At 45.5% G+C, this 23,324-nt stretch overlaps 2 protein-coding genes across 3 annotated transcripts in view; one reads left to right on the top strand and one right to left on the bottom strand.

Annotated features, from left to right (window-relative positions):
- Cers4 (ceramide synthase 4) overlaps positions 1 to 15,113 on the top strand; it is a 36,687-nt gene extending 21,574 nt beyond the window's left edge. For both annotated transcript variants that reach the window (XM_028785509.1, XM_028785510.1), the window contains 10 exons: positions 3,862 to 4,035; positions 6,366 to 6,483; positions 7,773 to 7,891; positions 8,171 to 8,228; positions 9,038 to 9,088; positions 9,802 to 9,894; positions 10,146 to 10,274; positions 10,773 to 10,879; positions 12,966 to 13,122; positions 13,216 to 15,113. In XM_028785509.1, coding sequence (XP_028641342.1) covers positions 3,863 to 4,035; positions 6,366 to 6,483; positions 7,773 to 7,891; positions 8,171 to 8,228; positions 9,038 to 9,088; positions 9,802 to 9,894; positions 10,146 to 10,274; positions 10,773 to 10,879; positions 12,966 to 13,122; positions 13,216 to 13,392 — 1,182 coding nt within the window. In that variant the 5' untranslated portion in view covers position 3,862 and the 3' untranslated portion in view covers positions 13,393 to 15,113. The remainder of the gene's footprint in view (positions 1 to 3,861; positions 4,036 to 6,365; positions 6,484 to 7,772; positions 7,892 to 8,170; positions 8,229 to 9,037; positions 9,089 to 9,801; positions 9,895 to 10,145; positions 10,275 to 10,772; positions 10,880 to 12,965; positions 13,123 to 13,215) is intronic.
- Positions 15,114 to 18,743: 3,630 nt separating this feature from the next.
- LOC114637271 (vomeronasal type-2 receptor 116-like) overlaps positions 18,744 to 23,324 on the bottom strand; it is a 77,463-nt gene continuing 72,882 nt past the window's right edge. Inside the window, exon 7 of the mRNA XM_028785482.1 lies at positions 18,744 to 19,660. Coding sequence (XP_028641315.1) covers positions 18,744 to 19,660 — 917 coding nt within the window. The remainder of the gene's footprint in view (positions 19,661 to 23,324) is intronic.

Below are 23,324 nucleotides of genomic sequence, written 5' to 3'. Positions count from 1 at the left end.
GTTGTTGGCACAGTGTGAAACCCTGTTCCTGGCGAAAGTTCTCCTCTGTTGGCCCAGGCTTTAGACTTTCTTCTCTCCCAGCTGGAGGTTCCTGGCAGGGGTGGAGTGGGGGGGAATTCCAGTTTCTTGGGGTCCATTGTTTCAATACTCTGATTGCCAAAATGAAGGCCCCAAGTGTTTGTTTGGAGTGGGTTTAACCCTATTAGGCTGGTGACAATGGGACTTTCAGAACAGCTCGGATAAAACTTAAAACACACAGCCCCACCCTTCAACCCTTATCATAGGCAGGACAGGGTAGGAGATTTAGCTCCTCTCTCCACTTCCTTTGCCTTTCTTTTCTCCCCTCCTCCCTTCCTCTCTCTTTAGCTGGTCCCTAAGCTGGGCCCCTCAGCACAAAGCCCTGGTCTCTCTCTCTCTCTCTCCCCACATACAGGGATATTTTTAGTCAGTAAGAGGGATTATCAGCTGAGTTCCAGGTGGCAGGGGCCTGGCTGGGAGAGGAGCCAGCTGGGCTTCAAAGAGCTGGCAAACTGAGGGAGGAGGGAGAAACCCAGGGGTAGGAGGGCCTTGAGGATAACAAAGGTCGAGACTGAACCTGTTGGCGGAGCACCACACACTGACTCTGGTTGACCTCCCTCACATTCACTTGCCCTGTACTTTGCTCTGGCCTAACCCAGCTTGAGCACAAGGCACAGAATTTAAGGGAAGGACAATGGAGGTCAGGAGGGTTTCCAGGCAGCATGAGCCTGCTGGGAACTGCCTAGGACTCATCTAGAAAACCTGTGGTGATGCATACCTTCCATCCCAGAACCGGGGAGGCAGAGGCTGGAGGATTCTGAATGCCAGGACATCCTGGATTACTTAGGGAGACCCTGACTTTGAAAACCAGGGTCTGGAGGGTGGGGTGGGGTGGCGTGGGGGGTGGTTCACTGGTGAGTGCTTGACTGGCATCTGAGGGGCCACAGGACTTATCCTAGCACTGCAAATAGAATAGTAATCTTATTATACCTGGTGTGGTGATGTATGCCCTTTATCTCAGCATTTGGGAAGTGGAGGCCAGACTGGGCAAGATTTTCTCCTTTAAAGCTTAGGGTTGGGATGTGGCTCACGAGTAGATCATATACTCCTAGCATATGAGCCAGTAAGGATCTGGAATTGTATAGCTCAGCTATAGAGTCCTTACCTAGAATCTACCAGGAGGGCTGGACCTGCCCAGGATCCTCTAATGAGAGGCTGGGAGGGGGGATGGTTTGGCAGTAGAGCACAGGCTTAGAATCTACCATTGTGGATCTGGGAGTGTGACTGAGTGGTAAAGGCCCTTTCTAGAATCCCCCAGTGAGGGGCTAGGGTCGTGTCTTAGTGGAAGAGTGCTGTCTAGGGCTGGGGTTGTGGCTCAGTAGCAGATCGTCTGCCTAGAATCTACCAGTGAGGAGCTGGGTATGTGTCTTATTGGATAGCATTTGCCTGGCCAAGGTTCTGGGTTCTACCCTCAGAACTAGGGGTGTGGGGACCTTGGGGTAGAGCATGAAGAAGAAAATCGTCCACTGCCCCATGGGTAAAAGCATTTGCTCTGCAAGCAAGAAGACATTCGCAGAAATGCCTCCGATGCCAATGCTGGGGATTCGAGACAGGGGCATCCTGGGTACTCACTGGGCAGTGAGCTTGCCAACTTGTAATCTATAGGTACAGTGAGAGACCCTGTGTCAAAGAATAAAGTGGAAAACAATTTAGGAAGATACCTAGTGTCTATCTCTGGGCTCCACATGTCCATGCAGAGCTCATGGACTTGCCCATGTATGCATATACCGCCCACAACACAAAGAGTCATCCAGAGGCTGCCACATACCAGTGACCCCTCAGTCTTTCTCAAACCATCTCCCTCCCCCAAATCATTACCAACACTGTTACTCACACTCATGATGCTTTAGGCATCATTTTTCTCTTCCCATTAGGAAGGAACTGTTGTGGATCCCTTTTACAGATGGAAAAACTGAGTCACAGAGAGAAGGCATCTACTCTCAAAGTTACATAACTGGTAAATGATGGAGTCAGGAATTAAACCAGCCAGGATGGAGTGTTTATGAACTGATGAGTCATCACCTCCTGTTCCCACCTCCACTCCATTCTAGTCCTCACTATACCTCAGTGAAGTAGGGATCTGTTGTATGAGTTTTAAAGGGAAAAGTGGAAACTGAGGAACCCTGCAGCCCTTCATCCTACTTCCTCAAGAGTGGCTGCTTAGAATCCCTTAGTCAGGAGCTGTGGCCATAGCCCAGATGTAGAATTTAGTGTTGTTGCTGGAAAAGGCGATATTCAGATTCTCCCAGGAGCCTCCAGGGGAGGCCAGCTTGGCACCTTGATTTGGTCCCAGTGAGATCCATTTGGAGCTATTGACCTACATACAGAACTGCCAGACAACCAGTTTGCAAGAGTAGCCACAGGAAGCCAACCAACCTCAGCAGCGTAGATTTATTTGGCCTAATTTTGAATTTTGTGTTGATAGCATTTTGTGTAGACAACAGTGTATGCTAGTGTGCACGTGAAGTGCTTTTGTGTTTTGAAGACGGAAGAGGGGAGAGGGCGCTGAGGATTAAACTTGACCCTCCTGTATTCTAGGCAAGTATTCTACTGAGTAACACCCACAGTTCTCATTATTGATTTGTTATTTCTTTCCTGCCACTGTGAATTTGATTTGTCTTTTTGATCTAGGGTCTTATATAGCCCAGGATGACCTCATACTCACTGTGCAGCCAAGGGTGGTGACCTTGACCTCCTCAGAAAACAAAACCAAGAGCATACAAGCATATTTCAAACCTCAGTTAATCAATCTCATCATTGTGACAAGACATGTATCATAAACAATTTTAGGGGAAGACGATTTATTCTGGGTTACTACTGGAGGAGTGTCATTACAGCATGGTGGGAGGGTGTAGCGGAGTAGAGCAGTTTGAGACATGGTGGCCAGGAAGCAGAAGAAAGCAATAGAAGAAGGGCTCAGGCAAGACACAGCTGCAAAGACATGCCTTGCCACCGCCAGAGGCTCTTCCTACTTTTTGCTGCATCCTAGCACTGTGAACTCTTCACGGATTAAACATGGAATAGGTCATAACCTCCAGGATCTAACCATGGAAATGGTTTCTTAGACAAACCAGAAATACTACTTACCTGGCTATAAAAAAATATTTATTTTTAAGTGTGCCTTAGTTACTGTTCTATTGCTGTGATGAAACACTATGGCCAAAACAACCTATAAAAGAAGGTATTTAATTGGAGCTTGCTTACAGTTTCAGAGTGGTTAGTTCATTCTCACTAAGTTGGGGAGCTCGGCTGCAAGCAGGCAGAAATGGCACCGAAGCAGGAGCTGCGAGCCTACATCCTGACCTGCGGGTAGTAGGCAGAGAGACGCTGGGCCTGGAATGGGCTTTGCCAACTCTCAGTGACAGACCTCCTCCAACAAGGCCATAGCTCCAAACTCTTCTTAAACAGTCCACCAACTAGGGACCAAATATTCAAATATATGAGCCTAAGGAACTATTTTCATTCAAACCACTGGAATGTATACGGATGCTCTGCCTGCATGTATGTCTGTGCACCACACTGGGTGCATTGCCGTATGGGAGTCAGAAGAGGGCATTGGCTCTCTCAGGATTGGGGTTGCAGATGGTTGTTAGCTACTGTGTGGATCCTCTGGAAGGTCAGTCAGTGCTCTAAACCACTGAACCATCTCTCCAGTATTCCCCTTTTCTACTCTCCCATTCTCCTCAGAGTAGAATGCTCTGGGGCTCTGAAGATTCAGCCCCTCCTACAGTACACTCCCTTTGAGCTAAGTTGAGTTGCGCTTACTTGATTGTGTATCCACAGCATGGTGTTCAGCTTGAGTGAGTGGCTGTGGCAGGAGACATACTGGTTACCACCCAATGTCACGTGGGCACAGCTGGAAGACCGGGATGGCCTGGTGTTTGCCCACCCTCACCACGTGCTTGCTGCCTTGCCAGTGGCTCTGGTCTTGGTGGCTGTACGCATCGTCTTTGAGAGGTGAGTGCCATTCTGTGCCTGGCGAAGCCCTGCATCTATATGCACATGTGCGTGTGCCCGTGGTGTGTGTGTGTGTATGTGTGTGTGTGTCTGTCTGTCTGTCTGTGCCGTGCAGGTGGCCAAAGAGAGCGGATCCCCAGAACCTGGAGTTATAGGTGGTTACATCTTATGTGGGTGCTGAGATATAAGCTACAGTCCTCTGGAAATACAGCAAGTACTCTTAACTGCTGAGCCATCTCTCTAGTCCCTTGAACATCTTGTTTTCCTGCCACCACTTCTTAAGTGTTGGGTGACAGGCTTCCACTATCACTCCCAGTTTGTACAGTGCAGGGGATGGAACCCAGGGCTATGTACATGCTAGGCAGGCATTCTGCCGACGGAGCCACATCTCTACACCTCTGCAGTTCTTTTAAGACAATGATCTGGGGCTGGAGAGATGGCTCAGTGGTTAAGAGCACTGACTTCTCTTCCAGAGGTCCTGAGTTCAGTTCCTAGCAACTACTTAGTGGCTCACAGCTGTCGGTAATGGGATCCAGCGCCCTCTTCTGGTGTGTCTGAGGACAGCTACAGTGTACTCACATACATAAAATCAATCAACCAATCAATCAACCTTAAAAACATCATGTAAAGAGACAGGTGTGGTGGCTCACGGTTTTACTCCCAGTACTTGGGAGGCAGAGGCAGGATCTCTTTGAGTTAGAGGCCAGCCTGGTTTACAAATCGAGTTCTGGGACAGCCAGGGCTGTTTCTCAAAGAAACCCTGCTTTGAAAACCAAAACCAAAACCAAACAAACAAAAATCAAACAACAACTGAGAGAAAGAGAGAGAGAGAGACAGACAGAGAGAGAGAGACAGAGAGAGAGAGGCAGAGAGAGACAGAGAGAGAGACACAGAGAGAGAGACAGAGAGACAGAGACAGAGAGAGACAGAGAGAGAGAGAGAGAGAGAGAGAGAGAGAGAGAGAGAGAGAGAGACAGAGAGACAGAGAGACAGAGAGAGAGGGAGAGAGAGAGTCTATGTTCTAAGGACTCCTACAGATTTGGCCAGAGCCCTTGGGCCATCTCAGGAAATCCCTTTTTAGGTCCTGTCCCTGACCAGAAATGCATCTTGGTTTGTGGTTCCCACTCATCAAGGGGTTCCTGAGCTCTTGGCCCTTGGCACACAGGCAGGATGTCAGGGACCTAAGGAACATTCACTGAAGTTATATTTACTTCATAGACTTAAAAAAAAAATGTGTGCGAGTGTGTGTGTGTGGTGAATTTGGTGTACATGTATGTATTCAGAGGTCAGAGGACATCAAGATGCTCTTTATCATTCTCTATCTTAGAGCCTTCAGTAGGTTCCCTGAATGAGCCTGGAGCTAGGCTTCTGGGTATCAAGCCCTAGAGATCCTCCTATCTTCCTCCCGAAACCAGAGAGATGAGGTAACAGGCAGGCATGTGGCCACACCCATGATTTTGCATTGGTGTTGGGAATTTGAACTCATGTCCTAAATGCTTGTGTGGTAAATACTCTTACTGAACCATCTCCCCAGAGCCCTCATAAACTTCTTTTTGAAGGCTTCTTCTCTGTCATATGCAGCTCTAAGATATATGTGTGTCTTAACTCAATGCTTGATGCCAATATATGGCACGGTACTATTATTACTCTCATTTTACAGAAGGAGAAATGGAGACACAGAAAGGTTTAGTAACATGACTAAGAATATACAATGTATAAGATCAGCTGGGCCTGTAGGAATTCTGGGAAGCTCAGTTCAGACAGGATTTAAGGAAGGGGTTGACTTCCTTAAAGAGTTGATGTTCAGTCTCTATCTGTGGTCTTGGGGAACCCTCTTGTGGGCAGTGTGAGGACTGATTAACCAGATATCTTTGCTGTAGGAAGGATAGTGGGGTATCAGACTTAACAGGTAGCATGCCTAGCCCCTCCCCTGAGGAGCCTGATGCAGAGAGACTAAGACCCAGCTCTCCAGGACACAGGTAGTGAGAAGACTTCATTCTGGTTGAGGATGGGTGAAGGAATCTGGGTTCCCAATGAATTGGCCTGAACATCTCTCTCCTGAAGACAAAGCTAGTCTCTTTTCTTAGGTGTGGTCTGATGCAGTATACAGGTGATCCCTTTGGGCCTTGAGGGATTAAGTCTGGGAGTAGTGGCAGAAAATTTTGTCCTGCCCATATGGACATTTTGGCTCTGGGCTTCCAAACCCTCTTTTCAGATAGATTTGAACCATACATATTGATGAGCCTTGCCTCAGGTTCTCTCACTCTCCTCCTGTTATAGTCACGCCCCTTCATTTGAGTTCTACTGAGTTCTGTCTCCCTTACACTCAGATTTGTGGCCTTGCCCCTGAGCCGGTGGATGGGTATTCAGGATCCAATCAGGAGAAAGATAAAGCCCAACCCGGTGCTGGAAAAATACTTCCTCAGGATGAAGCAGAGTCCAGTGGAGGTGAGCCCCATATCCTCTTGATAGCTGCATGGAGATTGCCCTGGGACCCAGGCATAGCAGTGGTATGTGTCCCTTATAAGATGTGGCACAGGGACCTCTGACACACTCTACATTCAATTTGAATCCACAGATTCCCTGGTATGTGAGGCTCTGCTCCTCTGTCTGCTGGTTTGTGAGACCCCACCCCTTACCGCTGTGCAGAGACTAGTGGACCAGTCACGTCCTTCCCAGGTTCTGTGGGGCTTAAAACCATTTCTCTCCCAGCATGAGGCTACTCTTCCTAGTCTCAGGTTCCCTAGGTTTTGAAGCCCCATCCCTCATATCTCTCCTGAAAGCATGGCCATACCCCTCGTCTTCCTGAGCCAAGGGTGTCTGCCCCTTTCAGGCTTCCTGGGTATGCAGCCCTGCCCTTCCTGGTCTTCTTGGGACCTGGAGGAACCTTACTTTCAAGGTCTTGAGGTGTGAAATTGTCCCTTCTTAGCCTCCCTGGAACATGAGGCCATGCCTTTCCTAGTCTTCCTGAAGCTTGAAGGTCTCATCCTTTTTCAGGGTCTCCAGAGTTTTAAATTGACATTCTAGCTTTCCTGGGTTATGAGTCCCTGTCCTCTAGGCTTCTTGGGGCTTGAGGCCCTGCTCCCTTCTCGCAGGTTTCTTGGGACATGCGGTCCTACCCCTGTGAGGCTTCCTGGCATATGAAGCCCTCATCTCTTAGTCTGGAACATCAACTTTATGGTCACTCAGCAAACAGATTCTCGGATCACATTTTGAAGAGTAGGTTTCTTCCTAGTTGTGAGAAGGGGCAAGATGCCTTTGTTCCAGTGGAGTGTCTGGAGTGTCAGAAGCAGCCCTGTGGCTCTGCCTCCATTCCCATCCATGCTGTGGCAGCCCAATTGGCCTGGTCTGGGACAGGTTCTGTTGGGTAAGGTGGAAGTGATGGCAGTGTGCCCTGGCTGGATACACATTAGCTTCTATAGATCAAGAGAGATGAATGCCTGCCTAGGGTAGTGTTCTACTCTGCTGCTTGTTGCAGTGCAAACACCAAATGCAAGCTGGAGAAGAAAGGGTTCCTTTCAACTTAAACTTTCAGGTAACAGTCCATCTCTCAGGGAAGTGAAGACAGGAAGTCAAGGCAGGAACTGAAGTAGATACCACCTTACCCCTCCTCTTTTTCCTCTGTGGGAAAAATCTTAAGCTTCAGTGGGGAATCAAAGTGGGACCAGAGACAAAGGATAGGAAACCAGCATTGGGCCTGTATAACCAATCCTTCCCCTTCATTACTTCCTTCTCAGACCCAGATGGTCCTCCTGGCTTCTCAGTGTGGACTCACGCTGCGGCAGACTCAACGCTGGTTCAGGAGACGTCGGAACCAGGATCGGCCTTGCCCGTCCAAGAAATTCTGTGAAGCCAGGTAATTGTGGGGTTCAGGGGGGATGGTAAGGTCTGTCTAAATGATGAGGTCCCATCCTTCCTAGCCTGCCTAGATGATGAAACCCTGCCTCTCCTAGCCTGTCCAGGTGAGGGGACTTCCCCCTCCTAGCCTCCTTGGTACTTGAGGGCCTTCCCTTCCCAGATTCCCTGAGATGTGACCCACACCCATTTTAGTTTCCCTGTCAGATGGGGCTTCACCTCTGGGTCCTGGACACTACTCTTTTGACAGCTGCCTTACTAGCTTCCTCCCCTTCTGCAGCTGGAGGTTTGTCTTCTACCTGTGTTCCTTCATGGGTGGCATCTCTGTCCTCTACCATGTGAGTAAACCCGAGGGCAGAAGTGAAGGCCCCTACCCTGCAAGCATCCACGGGGGACTAGCTGAAGACCTACTGTGTACCAGGAGCTGTCCATCTGCAGGGAATGAGTCTGCTGGGGAGGATGGGGAGGCAGAGCTGGAACCAGGGAGGAGAGAGGAGGGCTGAGCTGTGGTGAAGGAAAGAGCATGCCATCTTAGTTTTTGTTTTCTGTTGCTGTAATAACATATCCTGACAAAAGCAGCTCAAAGGAGAAAGGATTTATTTTATATTTTAGCTCATGGTTCTAGGTACAGTCTGTCATAGCAGGGGCCGTAGCCTGAGGGAGTTGGTTACATCCATAATCAGGAATAGACAGCAAGGCATGCATGTATGTCAGTGTTCAGCTCACTCTTTTATCTAGTCTAAGGCCCACGTCATGAAATAGTGCTACCCACATGGAAGATGGTTCTTTCCATCTCAACCCCATTAAGAAAGTCTCTCATATAGGCACACCCACAGACCAACATAGTATAGACAAACCTTCATTGAGAGCACCTTTCCAGGTGATTCTTAATTGTGTCAAGTTGATGATTAAAACCAATCATCAGACTTAACACTTAGGAGTTGAAGGCAGAAGGGTCATGAACTTGAGGGCAATGCGAGCTACATAGTGAAAAATATAAAATATAAATATAAAAATAAAATAAAAGCAGAGAAGAGTGGAATTGGCACCTAGAAGTCTGTAGAAGCCCTAGTAGTGGGGATTCAGATCCTGGGTAGGAGGCTGATGTTTGCCTTTGGAGAGCTTGAGATTCTTTGTTCCTTCATAGGAGTCATGGTTGTGGACACCGGCATTGTGCTGGGAGAATTACCCACGTCAGGTGAGTGGCAGGGACTGTGGAGAAACTCAATTCTTGTGGTCAAGGCACAAGAGCCAAGCTGTCTAGCTGGTGAGCCCAGCCCCAGTAATTGCCTGTATGACGAGGCCCTACCCTTCTTACCTGCTTTGATTATGAGGCTCTTCCCCTCCTACATGCCTGTGTGATGAAGCCTGGTCTTTCATAACCTGCCTCGGTACTGGGGGCCCAGTCTTTCTAGTATTCTTAGTACTTGAGACTCTAATTCTCGCAGCCTCTCTGGGATGTAAGGCCTCATTCCTCTTTATTCTCCTAGGCAGATAAGTTGAGTTTTTGTAACTTTCCATAACTCTTTTGGCTATGATACCTAGTATCTCCTGGTCTCCTGGGATTTGATGGTTTGCCTCAACTCCCCTGGTCCATGAAGCCCCACCTCTTGGGGCCTCCCTGGGCCATGAGATCTCAGTCTTCTCTGACTCGTGGATGTGAGGACACTGCACTCCCAACTCTAGTTTTGATTCTTCTTTGGAAGAAATAGGGGTCAAGAGGGAGGAAAATAAGACCAGGAGCTGCTCTAGACCACTGTTCTTGATTACCTCCAGGGATGGGGAGTGCATTCTTTGCTCATGTATTATTTAAGTGTCCAGGTTTTGAGCAACTTGGAGAATCTCCATTCAAGTCCCTTTCAGGTAGGAGCCTCCATATTTCATAGCTAATCTTCCCTTACTCTGCTGTAGACCCTGAATTTGGCCCTGTCCTGGTGGTACCTCCTGGAGCTGGGCTTCTACATTTCACTGCTAATCACTCTGCCCTTTGACATCAAACGCAAGGTGAGTTATGAACCAAGAGTCCAGCTGGTGGTGTGGGTACCATTGAGGGAGGGATACTTTCTAATTTCTGGGCAGGGCCTAAAGTGGGAAGAATTGGCTTCAACATTGTATGCACCCTGAGGTGTCCTTGATTCTTCAAAGAAGGTATGAGGGTCTAGAGGCCTTATGTATCTTCTGAAAATGCTTGCTCCAGGCATGTGGTGATCCAGCCACAGAGGCTTGTCTTGGTGGTGACCCGGTGTCTTCTGCAGGACTTCAAGGAGCAGGTGTTGCACCACTTCGTGACTGTGGGACTGATAGTCTTCTCCTACAGCGTCAACTTGCTCCGAATTGGCTCTGTGGTACTGTTGTTGCATGACTGCTCCGACTACCTGCTGGAGGTGAGTTCACCTCTACACTTGCCTTGCTAACCCTACTATTTTCTTGACCATGGAGAGGAGGCCCTGCCACAACTGGGGTATCTGATGAGACTTTGCCTCTTCTAATCTGCTAGGGCGATAAGGCCCTGCCCACTCAATCTCTCTGGAAGGTGAAAGCTCAACCCTCCCTATTTAGTTTCCCTGAGACATAAGACCTGTTCCCTCCTGGTCTCTCTGGGACAAGAAGTCCCCATCTTCGACTAACTCCTTTATATGAGGCCCTACCCCTCCAAGTCCTTCAGGGACTAGAGGTACCACTCCCCAGTCTCCCTGGAAATGAAATATTCTGTCTTGTCTCTGCCACTCTTTCATTCTTTATCCTTTGTAGGTAGTTCTAGATGTATGGCCTTACCTCAGTTCACTTGGCTTCATCTCATAGTTTATTGTCTCCCTTGTCTGATCCATCACTTTCCATAGGTTTTTGGTCCTAAGCCTGTTTCTCTTTGTTTTTCTCCCCAGGGTTGTAAGATGCTCAACTATGCCCGCTTTCAGCGAGGGTGTGATATTCTTTTCATCATCTTCGCCATAATCTTCTTCTACACGCGGCTCATATTCTTCCCCACCCAGTAAGTCCTGAGGGTTTAGGGAGAGGGTAGGGTGTATCCAGGATCCTGGCAGGCCTCACCCTTGGTGTCCTACCTCAGTGAACTGGAGGTATTGGCTGGGATTTTTGTAGAGCACAACATATGCAAAGGCACAGAGGTAAGAGAAACAGAAAACTGAGTGCAGCACTAGCTCAGTGCACTCCCAGAACAGGGAGAGAGAGGAGGAAGCTGTCTGAATGCCAAGTTGCTAAGATTGTCGAGTCAATTTTTTTTTATATTTGTTGAGCCTAGAATGTGTCAGAGGGTGAAGAAATGTCAAAGAGAGCAGCGCAGACGACTGTTGTTCTGGAGCTAACTGATGTGGGTGAGCAAAAGGGTAGAGAGGCATACAAGCAGCAAACTGCACAGAGCAGCGATAGCACTGAAGAGGAAGTAGAACTGGGAGAGTGCAGGAAGCAGGTGTGTAGGTAGTTGGCCTTGGATAAATATCTCCTATGGGACATTTCACTGATAGCCATTGTATATCGAGAATAAATGGGCCTCAGGAATCATACTGATCACAGAGGAAGATGATCCATGTGGAGGGAACAGCATATGCTAAGGCACTGAGGCTAGACTGTGTTCCAGTATTGGAAGATCAGAAATGAGTTCATGTGGTTGCAACAGAGAGAAGGATAAGATGAATGCAGGTAGGTGACCTGGGCAAGGCATTAAGGATCTTATGTGATGTTATCTGAAGGGAGGTAGGAGCCATGGGGAGTTGAAGGCAGATGCTGGGAGGTTGGGCAGATGAACCAGAGCAGGTGAGAGGAGACCAGATTAAGGAGACACCGTCAGGTTTAGGAGAAACTTCAGGAGGCATCAAGAGTCTAGCTGCTTTGTGCTGGTTTTGAGCAGCCTATGCTCCTTTGTAGACATAGGGGAGGCAAATGGCATGTCAAGCTGAGCTTTCCAGAAGAGTGGGGTATAAATACAGAAGTTGCCAGTTTGTAGGCATTTGCAGCAGGAGACTGGACAGTGTCACCTGGGGGTAAGGTATGGATACCAGCCCAATCCTGAAGCTCCCTGATATTTGTGGGAGACGGATGGAGAAGTTATGAAATGTATAGCAGAGCTCAGTGGTAAAGAGTTTGCCTAGTGCCTGTTAGGTACAGGATTGGTGAGGGGAGAGAGATGAGGACAGGGAGTGGGAAGGAAGAGAGAGAAGGAAGGAGAAAGAATGTAAAGGGAGAAGATGAAGGAAAAGATGGAAGAAAGAAGATAAAAAGGAAAGCGGAGAGGAAGAAGAAAAATGGAGAAGATAGAAGGAAAGAAAAAAGGATGTGGAAGATGGAGAGAGGAGGTGTGTGGATGAGGAAGAGGGAAAGAGATGAGTGTGGAGGAGGAGGAAGGGAGATGAGTGGGAGAGGGAAGAAAGAAGGGGGAAGAAGGAAGGGAGAAGAGTGTGGAGGAGGGATGAGGGAGAGGAGGAGGAAGAGGAGGCAAAAGAGGGAGATTAATGGGGAGGAGGGAGGAGGGAGAGGTGTGGACTCCTAGAAGGCACAAGAGATTCAAGGGGAAAAGAAATGAAGTAGCCGGGGGCAAAGATTGATCAAGGGTGTGTGGCTGGATTTTTATTTCTCGCATATGAAATAGCAGCAGGGTTGGTTTTGATGGTAATGGGTGTGTATAGGAAACAAGAGCTGTGATCTTGCAAAAGAGTTGGTGTTAATCAGAGCTGGGGTCAAAGACTGTGCTGGGGATAGCTGGCAAGAACAGGAACAGCGGGTTCAGGAACATTGTTTCTGGATGGCTTCTGGTGTCTCTGTGAGATGAGTAGGTAGGTCTCAGGTTGATGCAAAGAGCCATTGTGTATCTAAGGAGAGATGGGTAACCATAAAGGGTCACTGAGAAGGGCCTGTGGGACACTAGGTACTGCCTCGGAGTTTGTAGTTTAGAAAGGCCAGTTGACAAACTCCTATGTTCCACTGTCTTAGTATTAGCAGGTGAAGAGAGGTACCATCTAAGGATGGGGGAACCAGGAAGACTTGGGAGCACAGAATCTGCACAAGTTCATCGAACGAGGAGCTATACTGATTGCTGAAACTCCTTTCTCTCCCTGACTTAGGGTTATCTACACTGCTGTGTTTGACTCCATCAAGAACTCGGGCCCCTTCTTTGGCTACTACTTCTTTAATGTGCTCCTGGTGATGCTACAGATTCTTCATGTGTACTGGTTCTGCCTCATCCTGCGCATGCTCTCCAGTTTCCTGAGGAAGGGTCAGGTATGGAGGCCTGACAGGGGCAGCTCCCAGGACCCCTCCCTGGCCCAGAGCTCCTCACTCTGTTCTGAGCTCTGGCCCCATCTGTTTTCACAGATGAACAAGGACATTCGTAGTGATGTGGAAGAATCAGACTCCAGTGATGACGAGGCAGTTTCTGAAGGTCCCCAGCTGAAGAATGGGATGGCTCGAGGGTCTGGAACAGCCATTACCAATGGACCACGGAGCCGGGCAGCAACATGCCTGACCAATGGGCACACCCGGGCCACATAGACAACCTTGGACTGACATTGAGGGGTTGCCTCTAGCATTGTGGATATCCAGATGCTGGGCTGGTAACTCTGGGAGACAGGGAGGCCCTACCTCAAGGTAGGAAGAAGACTGATGATTTGTTTCCCATCTGTTCCTCTCACTTTATCCCTTTGAGCAACTTGACAGAACCTGGGGGAGCAGTGGACTCTGCATCTGGCCAGAGCCACCCCCAGGCTGTAGCTTGGGGCTGTGGGGAGTCTTAGCTCCAAGGACCAATAAACTTCAACAGCGATGAACTCTCTGCCCCAAAGCTTGAATTCCCTTCACAGCTCTTCCTGTCTATTACTTACTCTGTTGACAGGATTTCTCACTGCCACATCAAGATTTATGTCCACTCTTGACTGTATAGCACCACAGCGTGAAGATACTCCCTGCTCCTCAGTTAGTGCCTTCACTTTGTTCTCCTTCAGAGTAGCCCTCCAGGATACAGGCTGACTTTTGGGAAAAAAATTATTAAGCTTAGATGCAACCTCTTTGTCTGCAGTCGAAGCCAGAGGGTAGAGCAGAAATCTGTGGTTGTCCTTGTAGTCCCTTGCTTAAAGCAATCTGCAGCCCGCCTTGGGGTCTTTATACTCCCTTGGGACAGTGGAGACCTAAGATTTGGTGTGAGGTCACTGTCTTCAGGAGTGCTATAGGAAAACATCCTCTGCCAAGATGGAGGCTGGGTGACCAGTGCTACTTAACTCAGAAATCAAAGTCAGAGGATCCATGTATGGTTAGACCATGCTGTCTTTGGGAATATGCAAGAGGAACCGAGTGTCATGGAAGAAAGAGAAGCAGAGAGTGGGGAGAAGAGGTCATCTCAGGGGATATCCAAAAATAAAGGCTCTTGGTACAAAGAGCAGATCCTGGCATGTGACTCATGATTGTCATTTAACACCAGAGAGGAAGAAGCCAGTAGACTGGAAGAACATATAAACCTGGGATACAAAGCACGGCCCAGTCTCAAACGATGGGAGTGGGTGTCAAGAAACAAGTACTCCAGAAGAGAAAACTAGACAAACATCTGAGATAGAAATAGCAAAGAAAAGGGTAGAAAAAGGGTGGGTCAAGAATGGGAGTCACCTCTGGGTGCAGTGCAGGGTGGTGAGATGAGATACGGATTCTTGTCTTCTGGAGAAATATGGGAAAAAGGAGAAGAAATGTGGCTTCTGTTGAGAGAACAACAGTTTAGGAGAAACCGAAATGACACTGGCAGAGAGAATGCATAGAGACTTGTGAAAGAGACAGGAAGACAAAGCAACCAATAGGAAAGGAAAAGATGGGGTTGGGAGAAATAAAGAAAAAAGAAAAAAAGAAAGAGAAAAATGCTGTAGATAGTGCATGGATGAGAAAACTGGGAAAGAACAGGAAAGGGTATTTGAGAAGGAAGGCAGAGGGTCACTGACAAGAGAAGCAGCTTCTAGAGAACTTGAAGGATGGAAACAAGGTGTGGCCACAAGTCTGAAATCACAGTACTCTGGAGGCTGAGGCAGGAAGATCATAAGTTTGAGGCCAGCCTGGGAAGGAGTACCAACCTAGAAAAGAAACAACCACAACCAAAAATGCAGTTGAAATGCATAGAGGTATGATGACACATGGACACAATGGATTTTTTTTTCTGTAAAGAATAAATCATGATAGTTGCAGAAAAAATGGATGCAACTGGAAGTCATGTTTGGTAGAATAAAATACACTCAGACGAATACTGAATGTTTTCTTTTATGCAAAATTTAAGACTCAAATGATTAATATTTGTGTATATGTGTGTTTTTGCATTGATATGTTTATAGGTCATGAAATATAGAGGTCGTGGGCCAGGCTTGGTGGTGCATACCTTTAATCCCAGGACTTGGGAGGCAGAGGCAGTCAGATCTCTGAGTTTGAGACTAGCCTGGTCTACAAAGCAAGCCCAGGACAGGGCTGTTACACAGAGAAACCCTGTCTTGAAAAAGTAAATAAATAAATAAATAAAGAAAGAAAGAAAGAAAGAAAAGAAAGATTAAAAAGAAAGAAAGATAAGAGAGTTGAAGAACGTAATCCATGTGACATGGAAACAGAAAAGAACCAACCAGAAAGGGGGAGGGGCACAGGAAGAGTAATGAGTGAATGAGTGAATGATTCATGTTTATGAAGATGTCACTATGAAACCCATTACTTTTTATGTAAACATAAAAATATAGGACCAAAAAACTTTAAATGCATACTGACCTTACTAATAATCTCAGTACAGAGTAATTCTGGTTTCTTAACATGGTAGTTGTGATGGTTAACCTCCATGGTCAGGTTGATGACATCTAGAATCACCTGGGGGATGGGCCTCTAGGGAGTATTTTGATGAAGTTAATTGAAGTGAAAAGACTTGCTCACCTGCGTGGCGCCATTTCCTGCTAAGAAGAATGTGTCCAGCCAAATATGATTATTAGTATTGATTGAATGGAATATATGCTAAGTCCGTTTCCTCTGTGCTATTTCTTTTTTAACTTTTAGTTTGGATGACCTGTCTATATGAAATTTTAGTATTGAATTCACCAACTAGTATCATATAGGGATCAATTTTTCCATTTGATGTTTGTTTTATGAAGTTGGAGCCTCAACATTTGGTATGTTTGGTTTTAATGCTCTTGATAGAATGTTTTCCATCTTTTCATTTTTATCAGTGAGGTATGTTTCTTGGAGATAGCATAGAGTTGGATCTAGTTTTTTTTTTTCCCTTAAATATATGAATAGATTTTATTTTCATTTTATAAGAATTATTTAGTTTCTAGGTGGTGGGGGTACATGCCTTTTCCCCCAGGACTTGGGAAGCAGATACAGGTGGATCTCTGTGAGTTTGAGGCCAGCGTGGTCTATAGAGTTAGGTCCAGGACAGACAGGGATATACAAAGAAACCCTGTCTCAAAATTACTTAGAGCTTGAAGTTTATAAGAACATTGAGAGGATTCATTGCTCCCTTCCCCTATCATGTGTAAGCCTCTCCCGTCATCAGCATCTTTCTATCACAGTGCTGTACGGGGTGCAATCCACACTGACACATCCTCACCCAAAGTCCACATTTCCCATTAGTGTTCATAATTTCCTCCTTGTTCTTTTTTATTTAATGCAGGATTTTTGTCTGTAGCCCAGGCTAGTTTTCAGCATGCCCTCCCAACAGCCTCCAGGATGCCGCAATTGTATGTGTGCACCATTATACCACACTGGGGTTCATATTTTGTGCCTTACATTTGGTAGGTATTGACAAATATGTCATGACCTCACTGAAATACCATACAGAGTCATTTCACGCTAGTCCTCCATACTCTTCTTAGTCACCTCTGTCACATGGTGAGCTTCCGCCATTCTTCATAGAGTTCCTTTTAGTTTAACCCAGTCAACCAGTTTGCATCTCTTCATTGTGTTACACGCAGATTATTATTGAGAAGTATCTACCAATTTTTGTCATTTTTGTTGGTTGGATTATTGTTTGTTCTTTATATTGTCCTGCATTAAGTATGTGGTTTACTTTATTGACTGTAATGTGCTCCTTCCAGCTCTCTTCAGCTAGTCTGCTCATGAAATCCATTCTTTCCTGTGTGGTCTTGTGATTGAAATTTCTTCTGTTACTTACAGTATTCCTTTAGTGTCTTCTGCAGTGCTGGCCTGGTGCTCAGGAACTCCTTCAGTTGTGTTTATGTTGAAATGTCCTTATTTCTTTTCAAATTCAGAAGACCACTTGACTTGCATAGTAGTCTTGCCTGGCAATTTTCTGCTTTTGAGACTTAAATACATCATTTCATGACTTTTTGGTTCAGGGTTGATGATGGTACTCTGATGCTTTGCTTTTGTAGGTGAGTTGGTGTTTTTTTTTTTTTTTCCTATACGACAATTTAATACTGGTTTTGTGCTTTGTATCTTTGACATCTTGACTATAAGATGTTATGGAGAAGTTCTTTCCTGGTCATGTCTATTTGAGGTTCTGAATGTCGCTTGTGTTTGAATGTTTGTTTCTTCTTCTGAACTTGGGGAGTTTTCTGCCTTAATGTTGTTGAATGGATTTCCTGTACCTTTGGTGTTTACTTCACTAGTCCTGTGGGTTCTTACGTTTGGTCTTCCTTGGACATTGTGGTCATGATCATTTACTTTTTGCTTATTGGTGTCTGTATGTATTATTTCTCATCCCATCTCCATCCTGATAGTCTTTCTTTTGCTTTCTTGAGTCCATTGTCCATGCTTCCACTATGCTTTTTTGGTTTTGTTTTGTTTTTTTCATTTTCAACCTTTCTGTCTCTCCTCTTCTCAGTTTCGTTGCTTAAGTTTTCTTTCATGTTGCTGAATTTTTTTCATCTCTCTTGCTGCCCTTTTCTTTTATATTGATGACTTTCTCTGCAGGTCCTGCATTAGATTAATTTTCCCATTGAGTATTCACTTTCAGGTCATTGATCATTTTTTTTAATAAGAAAACTTTGAAATATTCATCTGATATTTTGTCTTTTTCAGAATGTTGCTTTCCTTTTCAATGTTCCTTGTGTTTTGTGTTGTAGACTACACATCTTCTGGTTTCTATGTCTCTTTTAGATGTTGGAGATGTGGTGGTGGTGGTGAATTTTATCAGCAGCTTAGACCCCTAGGGAAAGTAAGCCCCTCAAGTTCACTGATCTCTTTGCCAGTCTCCACAAAGTCTGAAACCTCAGAAAGCTGACCCAACACCTAATCTTTTTTCCTTTGTCATTTTTGTTACATTTAGTAGGGTTTAAAAAAAAACCACTGTATAAGACAGCATAGAAGTTACTCAAAAAATTAAAACTAGAACCACCATTGACTCTAACCATACCACTCTTGGTATATAGACCCAGAAGATATCTACAGAGGTATTTGCACATTCATGGTTAATGTACTTGTATGGTAGCTAAAAAAAGGAAGAATGCTAGGTATCTATCAACAGATGAATAGATAAAGTGAATATGGAGTGTATTCACAGTGGTATTTATTTAGCCTTAAAAATGAATAAAGTCATGACATTTAAGAGGAAAATTATGGATTTGGAAATTGTTAAATTATGTGACTTATCCATGGTTATAAGTATAAATGCCATAGGCAACTGGCATTAATTCTCTCTCTCTCCCCAATAACATCAAAGTAGAAAGTAGCCAAGAGAGGGAAGAAAGTGAGGGAGCTGGGAAAGATGAGGGGTAATGAAACATATATATGAATAAGAAACAAAGATTGTTTTAAGAGTAAGGAACAAGAGGAGACAGTGGGGATGGGGGTATCAGTTTGTGAGGGGGATGAGTAGGAACAAAATACACGTATGAAAATGTAATAATGTGCTAACTTGAAAAATTAATAAAAATTGATTAAGTCTTATAACTATAATGTATTTTGTCCCTGTGACCCTGAATAGAGTTCCTTTGTGGTCTTAACAAAATGATGTAGCACTTGGGAGCAAAGATACAGCCTAGAAGTCCTGCACTGGAGACCAAGATGGAGAAGACCTCCACAGCCACCATGACCTTTCCCTTGGTACTGTGGTAGACAGGGAGGAAGGTGATCCAGACACTGCAGAACACCAGCATGCTGAATGTCAGGAACTTGGCTTCATTGAAAGTGTCAGGTAGGTTCCTGGCCAAGAAAGCCATGGTGAAGCTTCCCAGGGCCAGAGCCCCCAGATATCCCAGCACACAGTAGAAGGCAGTGACTGAACCCTTGTTGCACATGATGATAATGTGTTCATGTTCAGAGTGTGTGTCTGTGTCAATGAAGGGAGGAGAGTTTCCCAACCAGACTCCACACAAGATAATTTGGATCAAGGTGCAGATGGGAACAATGAAGTTAGGTGCCCGTGTTACCAACAACCACCTGATTCTTCTTCCTGGAGCTGTGACCTTGAAGGCCAGAACCACAGTAATAGTTTTGGCCAAGACAGTGGAAACAGCCACAGTGAACACCACTCCAAATGTGGTCTGCTGTAAGATGCAAGTGGCTGTGTTGGGATGGCCAATGAAGAGAAAAGAGCAGAGAAAACAGAAGTTAAGGGCTACAAGCAGGATGTAGCTGAGAGTGCGGTTATTTGCCTTCACAATGGGAGTGTTTTTCTGCTTCAGAAAGATGCCAAGAACTAGAGATGACAGTGCAGAGAAGCACAAGGCTATGCAGGACAGACCTATCCCCATGGGATCTTCATAATCCAGGAAGGTCATAGATTTTTGGAGGCAGTGGTCTTGTGCTTTGTTCGCATATTGATGGTCTAGACACGGCATACATTGATCCACATCTAGTGAAAATGGGCATTTTTGTTATATCATGTTCATTATTCTTTTGTTCACATCCCCTCTTCTTCACCCACTTATTTAAGTAGGTTAGCCTGATAGCCTTCCTTTGTTACTTCAGACATCAAATGAAAGAACATTATGCAGGGAATAATGTGACTACTGCATCGTGACATGGACAAAGTTATGATTTCCCTCCTAATTCAATTATATGTTGGTTTGAAGATTCTGATACCATTATTTTTCCCCTTTCTAGAAACTTAGGAACTTATACTACACAGCTTCAGTTTAGTTACAATATTGCCTCCATATGAAGCATTTCCTGGGCGAGGGACAGATGGTTCACCAGGTAAATGCACTTGCTGCACAAGCCTGATGATGTGAGTTTGGATTCCCAGATAAAGGCTGGATGTAGCAGCACAAAGGTCTCTAATCCCAGTGCACCCCTATGGTAAGATGAGAGACAGAGACAGAATTTGTCTTGGGAGCTTGTGGGACATCTAGCCTAGCTAATGCATCTGTGAAGAGACATGGTCTCAAGCAAAATAGAAGGGTGATGACTGACTCTCCAATTCCACATGTGTAGTATGGTACATGCACTCCCACTCACATGGACTCTCTCCCTCACCCTCTCTCAATTTAGCAAAATAACAAAATAACATTTGCCATATTTGAGCAGTGGTATTTTCAATCTTGGAGTCCTCATATTGTGTGTGTATAAGTGAATATTTGTAGTTGTGCTGGTGCATATGTGTGCATGAATATGTATGCATGCTTGTATTTGTACATGTGGCACCCAGAGGTCAACTTAAGGTACATTCCTCATGAGCCATCTATTTTGTTTTATAACATGTGGTTTCTCTGGGGAGTGCTGATTAGGTCAGTCTGGCTGGCCAGGGAGTGCTAGGGATTTGTATTTCTGCCCCTCCCAGTGCTGGGAATATAGGCACAGGCCACCACCACATCTGACTTTTTATGTGATTGTTTGTTGGAAGACCCTGCTATTAAGGGTACAGTCCATATCTGGAAAAGCTTGCCTTTTAGCCCTTACTGCCTGTAACCCCAAAACACCTCTGAGGAAGGTCACGTAGCCTATGGCCAGATTATAGGTTCAACTTCCTCTTTTCTTACAAGAACCTGCCTGGCAGGCTCTTAGAATTCCCCTTCATATAAGTGAGACATTCCCACCCTAGCCATTAAGGTATATCCACCTTTAAATTTCCTACCCATCCCCCCAAGATCTATATAGCCATGTTCACCCCAAATAAAGTTGACCTGTCTCACTAAAGCTGATTCCAGAAGTCAATCTGTCCATCTGTACTCACATCCTCTGGATCCTGCTCCCTCCCCCAGCCCACCCTTTGTCCTTGACAGCCAATGGCCAGCAGCCCTAGGTGAGAAGGTAGGTGCACAGTTGTTAGAAATTTACCAAAATTCCCATGCTTATGTGTAAGTACTTTACTTGCCGAGCCATCTCCTCATTGTAATTCTCTCTTCTTTAGCCTATGGCTTGTTAAAAGATAGTAAATGTTAGATTTACAAAAGATTCAGCTGACCTTAACATAGACCACCAAACAAAATGTTAAGGAAGTGAAGATGTCACTTCCCCTCCACTCTAGGGTAAAAAGCCAAAGAGAAAGGGAAACTCTCCAGAAACAACCCCAGTAAACGAAAGTTTTGGATGGGATATGTGTATCTTATCCCTCCTCCCAAAGCTAAGAGGCCATCATTCAAGAGGAGGTAGAAAGAGTGCAAAATGGTGAAGAGGAATGGCAGCTGCACCCATTAACTCATAGCGGATATGTTTGCCTGACAAGATTTGCATAAGATCAAGACAGCTAACATTTTCATATAGGCCAGGGACAGGCTCATGAGCTCCACTCTAGCTCAGGCTATAGAGGAGTTTATGGCTTTGGGGGAAGGAAAGTCAGTTTCCTTCTGGGATGTTCCTGGTAAGTCAACCATTTTCTAGTAGATGTGTGTTTTAGCAGCACTAATTGTACTTAGTGGGTTATAAAATCAAAAGTGACCAAAGAAAAAATAAAGACGACATGAAACTGAGAGGGAGATATTGGAGGATCCATGTATAAAACTACTAGACAACAAATTTTAAAAATATTTTTGAATGGCAGGCCCTAGAAGCAAACTGTTGGAAGATTCTGATGTTCTGTATGAAGTAGCTGCTGAGAAGGGACATGGTGCCAGCTGTGTCAAGTTACTTATTAAAGTGGGACAAAGAGAGAGTAGATCCTAGACAAAATTCACTGAGGGGGCTGAGAAAATGTCTTAGTAAAATGTATGTCATGTAAGTATGAGGACTTGAGTTCAATTCCCAGCACCCATGTAAGAGTACAAGTGCAACTCCAAGCACCTATAAGCTCAGAACTGGTTTGGCAGAGACAGGAAGGTCTCTCAAGCTTGTTAGCTATCTAGTGTAGCCAAATTAGCTAGTTTCAGTGAAAGATCCTGTCTCAAAAAAGAAGGTGAAGAGTGATACATGCATGCGTGCACATGCACACACGCCCCACCTCCCATGACCCTCTACTACTACTGTCAGCACCACCACTGTGCTTGAGAAAGTAGAAAACTTGGTTTCCCATTTCTAAAGTCTATGCTATGTACGAAGAATGCAAGGGTCCACAGAAAATTCTAAACACCCATAGGAACTGCCCTGAGCTCTAATTCAGTGTACATCAACATACTTAGGTAGAAGCTGAAGGGTGCCAGTGGGGAGGGAGTTTGTTTTTAACCAAAATTATCCAATTGGAGGCACTGGCAAGATTGTTTAGTTGGGAGAAGCACTGGCTCTGCAAGCCTGAGAACTTGAGTGTTATTCCTGGACCTGCAAAAAGGTGAAAAGAGAGAACTGATCTCCCACAGTTGACTTCTGTTTCCACTTCCACTTGGTGGTTTGAATAAGAATGCCACCCATGGATCATATGTTTGGTTACCTAGTCATCAGTGAATGACAGTTACTTGAGAAGGATTAGAAGGTGTGGTCTTGTCAGAGGAAGTGTGTCACTGGGGGTAGGCTTTGGGCTTTCAACAGCCAAAATTCGGCTCAGTGGCTCTCTTCCTGTTGCCTGCAGACCCAGATGTAGAACTCTGAGCTATTTCTTCAGCACCATGTCTGTCTGAGTGCCACCAGGCTTCTTACTATGATGATGATGGACTAAAGCTCTGAAACTCAGCAAGCCCCAACTAAATGCTTTTATAGGAGTTGTCATGTCATTGTGGATCCTCCCAGCAGTAGAATAATGATGACGTCAGCAGTTGATTACAGGAGTGAGCTATTGCTGTGACTGGGCTAACCATGTTTGTTGATGGAATGTAGAAGAGTTTTGGATTTTGGACCAGAACAGTGGTTGGGTGATTTAAGTGGACCTTAAGGTACCATCCTAGTTGGAGTATGGAAGACAGTCGTGCAGAGAGCAATGTAGGTTATGATGGCCTGCCTCAAGAGGCTTCACAGCAGAAGAATATTACTAACTGGCCTAGAGACCATTCTCATGATATTTTGGAGCGGAAGTTGGCTACTTTCTGCCTTTGTCCAAAAAATAATAATCTGTGTGAGGCTAAATTGAAGAAATTTAGATTAATGGCACTGGTAGAGGAGATTTCAAGGCAGTCTAGTATTGACTGCTGTGTGGTTGTTCGTGGTCACCCTTA

The sequence above is a fragment of the Grammomys surdaster genome, unplaced genomic scaffold (assembly GCF_004785775.1).
Source record: "Grammomys surdaster isolate TR1022 unplaced genomic scaffold, NIH_TR_1.0 125243, whole genome shotgun sequence".
NCBI classification, from domain to species: Eukaryota; Metazoa; Chordata; class Mammalia; order Rodentia; family Muridae; genus Grammomys; species Grammomys surdaster.
This window is presented reverse-complemented; position numbering and strand designations above follow the sequence as displayed.